The sequence below is a fragment of the Thalassophryne amazonica genome, chromosome 12 (assembly GCF_902500255.1).
Source record: "Thalassophryne amazonica chromosome 12, fThaAma1.1, whole genome shotgun sequence".
Lineage (NCBI taxonomy): Eukaryota > Metazoa > Chordata > Actinopteri > Batrachoidiformes > Batrachoididae > Thalassophryne > Thalassophryne amazonica.
The window spans coordinates 82,134,188-82,143,163 of NC_047114.1; the positions used below are offsets into that span (position 1 = coordinate 82,134,188).

At 41.8% G+C, this 8,976-nt stretch overlaps 1 protein-coding gene across 1 annotated transcript in view; it reads right to left on the bottom strand.

Moving 5' to 3' along the window:
* The window catches only part of LOC117521297 (rab effector MyRIP-like), a 31,520-nt gene extending 24,614 nt beyond the window's left edge, over positions 1–6,906 (bottom strand). The window contains exons 1-3 of the mRNA XM_034182617.1: positions 6,780–6,906; positions 3,245–3,466; positions 32–168 (exon numbers count right to left, since the gene is read on the bottom strand). Of these exons, the coding sequence (XP_034038508.1) occupies positions 32–168; positions 3,245–3,466; positions 6,780–6,889 (469 nt within the window). The 5' untranslated portion in view covers positions 6,890–6,906. The remainder of the gene's footprint in view (positions 1–31; positions 169–3,244; positions 3,467–6,779) is intronic.
* Between the last annotated feature and the right edge of the window lie 2,070 nt (positions 6,907–8,976).

The window sequence follows — 8,976 nt, forward strand, 5'->3', positions numbered from 1 at the left end:
TATTTTAATAAGTGCAAAAGCAGGCGTTTACCTGTCAATTCAGAAAGCGTGCTGTGCTCCACCAAGTGCTTCCTGTAAAACGTTTTCAGCACTTTGGCACTGCCGAACCTCTTAAAGCGCTTCTTCACATTATTGTAGAACCACTCCAACGACTGTGTCTTTAACAACCTGATGGACACACAGACACCTGCAATTTAACACCTACACATTTACACCTACTTCATATCCAAGCACATTGATTGGATTTAAATAACAGATTACAGTTGTTATTGAAGGATATTATATTATGATGCTGCAGGTTTGTACGGCTGTATCTGTATCAATCCACCTTTCCTTATTTTTTTCTTACTATAATAATAATGGGATATAAATGAAACAGGTGTGTCTAAATTTTGGCCCGAGGGCTGGTTAAGGTCTGCTATGAAGCACTCCATGGCCCGCAGCATGCCACATCTTGTATTATTACATATGGCCTGCAGGATATCAAACTATAAGAACTGTGCACATCTGTGCAACACATGATAATTAAAAAAAAATACTTCCAGACAAATTCTCAGGGCCATTTCCAAACACGAAAGCAAAGCAGCTTATTGTGGATAATGTGATCCATCTAGTTTCTCATTAGTTGAAGGAGAATTTAAAAGGACCGAATGAATTCAAATGTTGAAAAAGAAAATTTTAATAGTGCTTTACATCAAAAAATAAAAGTTTGGATGCTAAAACATTTACTACTTATAAATGCTGTAGCATTTTTAAATGTTGTCTTTCCTTCTCACAACACTTAAAAGATGTTTTGACACTGAGGATGACCAGCAATGAAGTGTTCCAGGTGGTGTTTCATCCAATTCTTCCTCCAAATGCATCTTAAGGTCCAGCATCCATATGCTCTTCTTTGTTCTCAACCATGTCTTTGTAATGTGTGCAGAATGTGGTTTTGTATTGTGTTGTTGAAACATGTATGGACACCTCTGTTATCTTGAATATGACATACGTTGCTCTAAAATCTTAATGTGCTTTTCTGCAGTAATGCAGTGTAAAATACCTTTGCAAAGGGTACTAGCACAACCCTATGCAATGGGAGCCAGGCTTTTGGGTGTGTTGCTAACAATCTGGAAGGTTCTTTTCATCTTTGTTTAGGCACACACAGCATCCATTCCTTCCAAAAAATATCTTGAATACTGATTCCTCTGACCACAATACATGTTCCCACTGTGTGACAGTCCAACCTAGATACCTTTGAGCCAAGAAACGTTGACACTGCTTCTGAACAAGGTTAACATAAGGCTTCTTTTTTGTTTTAAGATTTGTTCAAACTTTTAAGTGCCATTTGTGAATGTAACTCTGTATTTTAGTGCTTGACAAAAGTTTTGCAAAGTAATCCCTGCCCATGTGGCTATATCAGCTATTGATGAATAGGAGTGGTTGGAGTGGTTCTTGAGTGGTTCTTGATGCAGTGTCGGCTGATGGATCGGAGATTATAGATGTTCACCCTTGCCTTTATGCACTGAAATTCCCCCAGATTCCTTGAATGGTTTAATGATATTATGAACTATGGAGGGAGAAATATCAAAATCCATTCCAGGTTTTCATTGAGTAACATTGTTTTGAAACATTTCAGTCATTTTCTTACACATTGGTTGATAAAGTGCAGATCCTTCGATTACCTTTGCTCCTCAAAGACTCATCCTTTCATGGATACTGCCTTACTGCCATTGATAACTGGCCTTCATTCTGGGGCCGCCGTGGCTTGCTGATACTGGATGGCCTCCACCCTACTGGGGAAGGAGTCACCATCTTGGCTGTGAACATAGAGCTCTACAGGGAGGGTAACATTAGGAATTTACAGCAGGCCGCGGAGCAGGTGATTAGAGACCCTGCAAGGCTTCTGACAAATGTGGTTGTGGAATCCATTAGCTTAGTGGGGAAATTAGTGCAGAAAATCCACTATGGTGACAGTGCAGTTTATCTGCCAGGGAGGGAAATTCAACAAGTTGAGACTGTGGTCTGCTTACATAGACGTGTCCATAAAAATCATAGAGGGATATGCTTTGCAAACTTAATACTCATTACTACATTGGATGATGGTGAAATTGAGGATGGCCCAGTGGTTGTTCCAGCAATATCAACGATTTTGTGTGTGCTACCTACAACTCACGTGGAATGTCTCAAACCTAAACCTACTTCTAGGCATCTTATATATGCTACTCTGGAACCACCACTAAACCCAAACAGTCCAACTGTCAACCCCACTGAGGTCCTTAGACTGGGTCTCATTAACATAAGATCACTATCCTCAAAATCATTGTTGATTAATGATCTAATTATTGATCATTACTTAGATATGATTGGGTTATGTGAAACCTGGCCCAAACCTACAGCTGTCCTCCCCTTAAATGAGGCCTGCCCACCAGCATATACAGTTAGTCATGTCCCTCATGATGCGAAGGGGTGTTGCTCTTATTTATAAATCTAGGTTTGGCTTATTAGCTGTTGGGGGTCACAAATATAACTTGCCTGAGCATCTGATTCTCCACTCTGCTCAGGATATTTCACATTGCCAAGGTCAGAAGAATAAAAATCCAAATCATGATCATAGTCACCTGTTTGACATGACATTATCTAAATTTTTTAACCTCATTACAAGCCCTAAATTTCCCCAGTCCCCTTTATATGGAATGTGTTGCAGGCCTTAAATGCAATAATGGATGTATATTAACAAATGAAATGAAGCTGACTACACAAAACATGAAATATATTTAGTTCATACGGTCTGCAATGAACTAAAAGTCAAAGTAAATGTATGGATCACAGTGGCGGGGAAGCACTTTCTGATTTGGAATTAGGAATCATCCAAAAGCTTCTTTGACTTCATCTGAGCACTGTCGCAGACTCAGATAAGCATATCCAGCTGCTGCAGGCAGAGGTGCATTTTAAAACCCTCCCATAATGCACACTGACAGGCGACCAGCTGACCTGCAGCACAGCTGATGCATGTGCTGCAGGTCATGTGCATGTGCATCTGTGTTCCACCCGGTGGCAGGCTATTACTGTGTAAGAAGTGCAAAAATCCATTTCTCCAGCAGTCAGTGTCTGCGTGTGTCACTGATCCATATGGTCATACATACAATCACGTTGTCAGGCAAAGCAAAAACATACTACATAGTGAATCTGAGCTCATGTTCCGAAGCCAGCACTGGCTCTGCTATAGTACATGAACACTCTGAATCACTCTCCATCTCCATACCTGCTCTTCTGGCAAGTGCAACAGATCCAGGCTTTGTCCTGCTTGCAGTACACTCGGCAGGCCTTGCACACATAGTAGCCACAGTCCCGGCACTGACGTCTGGGATTGAGCAGGAAGGTGAAGGAATTACAGCAGTGGATGCAGCAATGCTGGTTAAAGCAGCTCTGTTGTGACAGCAGGAGGCAGCGACTGCCCTCTTCAACCAGCTCCCGCTTCAGCTCACTGCATGGGGGGGTTGAAGAGAAGAAGGGATGGTTAGAGGGCAGAATGGACAATGAAAAGAAAGAGATTATGCATGTGTGACAGAGAGGAGAGTATTTAAGGGATGCAGATGATATATTAAAAACAGTTAGTCTACTCAGAATCAGGATAAAGCAAGAGTCACCATTTTACTGTCATTCAGTGACAACACAGAGCCAGAGGGCCCTATCTTGATTTGTGGCACACTGTCAAAAGCAAGTAGATTTAGAGTGGTCCAGTGCATAACATGAAATAAACTCCTGAGATAGTTGCTGGTGCACCAGATTAGGAAAGGTTCCTGTACACAAAACATCTAATCAAGAAGGTGGGTGCAGCAGTCATCCACCACAGCTCCCTGAGGTGAAGCATTTGAGCACCTCCATCATTGCATTTTCCTCGTCATCCTCATCTAACCATCTGATCTCCATATTCAACAAATAAATAAGCTTATTTAAAAGGAGAATGTAACCTGCTCCTAATTTTCATCATCCATCCAGCATCCAGCAGGTTGTAGTGTTCTGGGTGTGGAAAGCAGATATAGGGTATGTTACATCAGTAAGCACAATCTTACAGTACAAATACTCTATAGTTGGTTTGGAAATGTTCCTGTCAACTTATGCGCAAATTAAAAAGGCTCAGCACTGATTTATTGCTGCTTTTGGGGGAAAGTGCTTCAGCTGTAATCTTTTGAGTAACTTAGCACACGTCCAGTCTTCAATAATAATAAGATTAGTGCTTTGTAAATGCCCCGCTTGCCACAGTTGTTGAATGAAGAGAAAACAAAGGTCACCACTTAATCGTTTTGGGTAACACACTCAACAAGTAGCCCTCTGATTTTATGCAAATCCTGAGATTTCACAAACATTTTTCACTGCACCAGAAATAGCACTGGGCTTGAACAGCAAAAATGTAGATGAGTGAGTGAGTGAGTGAGTGAGTGAGTGAGTGAGTGAGTGAGTGAGTGAGTGAGTGAGTGAGTGAGTGAGTGAGTGAGTGAGTGAGTGAGTGAGTGAGTGAGTGAGTGAATTAGCCCATCCCAATCAACAACTCAAAACAATGAATGCTATCATCTAATTATTCACCAAATTAAAATTTGCCAATGTACAGTAATATGCCACCTGCTGGTTGGTAAGTGAATGCTGATTAGATAATCAAAAATCACGGACAGCTGTGCTTGTATTCACATGGAATTTGTCTGCCTCCTGGACACTGGGCACAGTTTGTGCTCATTGCTACACTCTGCCCAGCTAACACGATAGCAGTTGTGTGGAGAAACATCATGCACAGGATGTGAAAACCGAAATTAAACAATAGATAGAATGTGTGACTGGGGATAGTGCAGTAACTTCTTTTTTCCCGTCTATACGTTAATTAGTGATGCTAACTTGAAAAGCTGCTCCAGAATGTTTAGAATCCTGTTTCAAATATTGTTCCAGAGTCAGTAAAAACAGAAGCCATCACAAGCAGTGATACATGGGATCTCCAGTTGTACCAGTAGATTTATGCCCTCTGGTGTTAAAATATTTTAAAAGTCCATTGAATGAACAAGAAAGAAAGAACACTTTCAGTTTCATATTTCATATAATTCATACAATTCATATTAATTCATTTCTTCCCTCAAAATTCTACTCACAACACCCCATAATGATGATATGAAAAAGTTTTTTTTTTTTTTTTTTTTTTGCAAATTTATTAAAAATAAAAAAAGAAATCACATGTACATAAGTATTCATGGCCTTTGCCATGAAGCTCAAAATTGAGTTCAGGTGCATCCTTGAGATGTTTCTATAGCTTAAGTGGAGTACACCTGGCGTAAATTCATTTGACTGGACATGATTTGGAAAGGCTCACACCTGTCTATATATAAGGTCCCACAGTTGATAGTGTATGTCAGAGCACAAACCAAAGGAAGTCAAAGGAATGGTTTGTAGACCTCAGAGACAGAATTGTCTCAAGGCAGAAATCTGGGTACAGAAACATTTTTTGCTGCTTTGAGGGTCCCAATGAGCACAGTGGCCTCCATCATCCACAAATGGAAGAAGGTCAGCTCCACCAGGACTCTTCCTCGAGCTGGCTGCCTGGCTAAACTGAGCGATCGGGGGAGAAGGACCTTACTCAGAGAAATGACCAAGAACCCGATGGTCACAACTCTGTGAACGTTCCTGAGTGGCCCAGCCAGAGATCAGTCAAGTTGCCATTAATGGGTTTTGTCTTGTAAAGCTCCAGGAAATGTCATTTATCTGAGCTGCACAACTTTAAAAAATATTTTTGGAACCTGTAGTGAGGCATCAAGCCACGCCCACATTCTCAGGAAAATGATGTAACTGTTTTATTCTAAACCTAATAGCAGGCAAATCATTTCCGACTATTATTTGGTGTGTTCGTTTTCAGCGCAGACTCAGCCAGGAAGCTGGACAGGAAGAGGCGATCACTTCCCCGCAGTGTTTTGGTGATACAGTTTGGACAACAGAGGCAGGAAATTACATCTAAAAATGCCTCGAAAGCAATCTGAATAAATATGTCATGAAACTGAAACATTTTATTGCATTTTCCTCACTTTCAAATGTAATTAGTCTCAAAGGAAGAATAATGTATGTTTATTGTTTAACTCAGTTTTGAAACCTCAAGAAAACTGACTGAAACTGCTTCAAGAACAAATTCAGTATTTTGAAGCACTTGACGCAGTAAGTGAAGCACCTACTTTAAAAAGGTGTCAGGCTCAAAGCACTAAATCAAGCAAATGCTTCAGAAATGAATACAAGGCTAAATTAAGTGATTGCTTTACAAAATTAGCCATGGATTTGAAATGCTCAAAACATGACAAATGTTGACATCTAGTAGAAAGTTGGGTTTCCTTGGTACAGCCATGAACTGAAGCAATTGCATCAGCATATATTTCACTGTTTTGAAACATTTTGCAGTGCTAAGTAAAGCAGCTTCAAAACTCTAGAAAAGCTACATGAAATAACTGCTTCAGGAAATTATGCACTTCTTCTGAAGGCTCAAATTGCAAAATGACACTATTGCATCAAAAAAAAAAAACCATTGTTTCAAATACTCCAACATTACATGAACCAATCACATTAAAAACAAACAAAAAAAATCACAGTTTTGAAAAACTTACAAAACCTAAATAGAGTTGTACCACTGGGGAAAAAAACAAAACCCTTCTGAAATACTTGAATACCAAAGTGAAACTATTTCTTCATTCTTTATCCATTTTTAAATTTCTGACTATGCCCATTGGGTGTTCAACTCACTTTGCCTTTCCAGGACCATGGAGGTCACAACTCACCTGAGGCGCTCCTCCTCCTTCTTGCGCAGCCTCATATCCCGCTGCACCACCTGCATCACATGCTCCGCCTCCTCATCTGTCAATTGTGACAGATCAAGCTTCCTGCCCATTGCTGATACACTTTCAGCAATCACTGATAGACAAAAGCATAAATAAAAAAATATATTCAGTGCAATCAGCAAGGTATGCATGGGTATAATGGAGTCAGTCAGCGAGCCAGCGAGACAATTAGTCTATGGGCTGGGTGGACTCACCTTGCACCACCACCCCCCCACCCCCCACCCCAAAAAGTGATGAAAGTTGATGTAGGTTGTAGTATTAGATCTACTCGTGCTGTACATGGAGAAGGTGAATTCTTCAAGGGCAAGGAAGAGGTCATCAGTGACCTCTCAAGACTCTCCCAGGCATTTGAACACTTCCTGATATTTTGGTTTCTTCTGTAGCGTCTTCAGTGGTTTTACCTTGCCGATTTTTTTAAACGCACTTGTTGTATCGCATCTCGTAAAGGCATGGAGGCCGAGCAAAGCAGCACAGTACATCGGGGTGAATCCTTGTGACAGCTCTTCACCTGCTCCATGTACAGCATGAGTACAAAGACAAAGGAAGTCGATCGTCTTCGATATGAAATGCGCGAGTCGAAGTGTGGTGGAGCAGGCCAGTCTTTAGATTCTAAGAAGAACATCGACCTCTCATCCCTCCCACCCCCACAAGTGTGTCTCCAGGAGCATATCAAGCGGGTGAACTACCAAGTTGCCATCTGGAAGAGAGGCCACATCCCAAAGTCAGAAATCCCACATCCAGCGGAAGGTCATGGTTGGATGATGAGCGATGGGAGACTGGAACCAAGCTGGTTCAAAGGTACTGCCCTGCCAGCAAGTTTGGTAGACATACTTGAGAAGACCACGGAGGATGAAACAGCAGAGGATAGCAACAGCAGTGACGATGACTATGACAGTGACAGTGGCGACAATGAGAGTGACGACAGTGATTCTGACTAAGAACCTGTTACAAAACAAAGCATTAAAACAAGCAATATTTAAACTGGCCATTGACATGTCACACAGCACGATCAGGTAACTACATAATGCATCTTTTAGTAGTATTTTCATGTGTTTTGCATTTAAATCTAGATGTGTCAGTGTCAGTGACCCCATGCTGATGATGTAGAAAGACATACTTGCACAAGTAGGTAACATTCCGATTTGTGACACCTCAGTGAAAAACAAGCATATTGAATTGGCCTTTGGCAGATCACACAGCATGATCAGGTGACTGCATAATGCATCTTTATAAGTATTTTCTGGAGTGCAGCATTTATTTACATGTGCTGGTGGCCTCTACTGGTGGTTGGCTCTCACTGCGGTATTGTATCACTTCCTGTTCCGGAGCACAGCGGTGTTTTTCTGTATCTGTTAGCTGTTTAATCTGCGCAGTTAGATTGATCTAGTTAACTAGATAACAATTTGTTTCACAGTGTAATCTTCACGTGCCTTAACTAAAGCACTCCCTCTGCTGAATCACCTCTAAATTATTTACACATTATTCACTTTGTGTGTTTTTAGGAATCCACTAGCTTAGCGCAGCTACTAGCTCTTAGCCGGTTTAGCATGGCGGCTTCTCCTGTCTCTCCCGCACTTCTCTGCTCTGGGTGTGAAATGTTTAGTTATTCCTCGGCCTCCTTTAGCAGTAATGGTACTTGTAATAAGTGTAGCTTATTCGTAGCTTTGGAGGCCAGGCTGGGCGAATTGGAGACTCTGCTCCGCACCTTGAAAAATCCTACAGCTAGCCAGGCCCCTGTAGTTGGTGCGGACCAAGGTAGCTTAGCCGCCGTTAGTTCCCCTCCAGCGGAACCCGAGCAGCCGGGAAAGCAGGCCGACTGGGTGACTGTGAGGAGGAAGCGTAGTCCTAAACAAAAGCCCCGTGTACACCGCCAACCCGTTCACATCTCTAACCGTTTTTCCCCACTCGGCGACACACCCGCCGAGGAACAAACTCTGGTTATTGGCGACTCTGTTTTGAGAAATGTGAAGTTAGCGACACCAGCAACCATAGTCAATTGTCTTCCGGGGGCCAGAGAAGGCGACATCGAAGGAAATTTGAAACTGCTGGCTAAGGCTAAGCGTAAATTTGGTAAGACTGTAATTCACGTCGGCAGTAATGACACCCAGTTACGCCAATCGGAGGTCACTAAAATTAA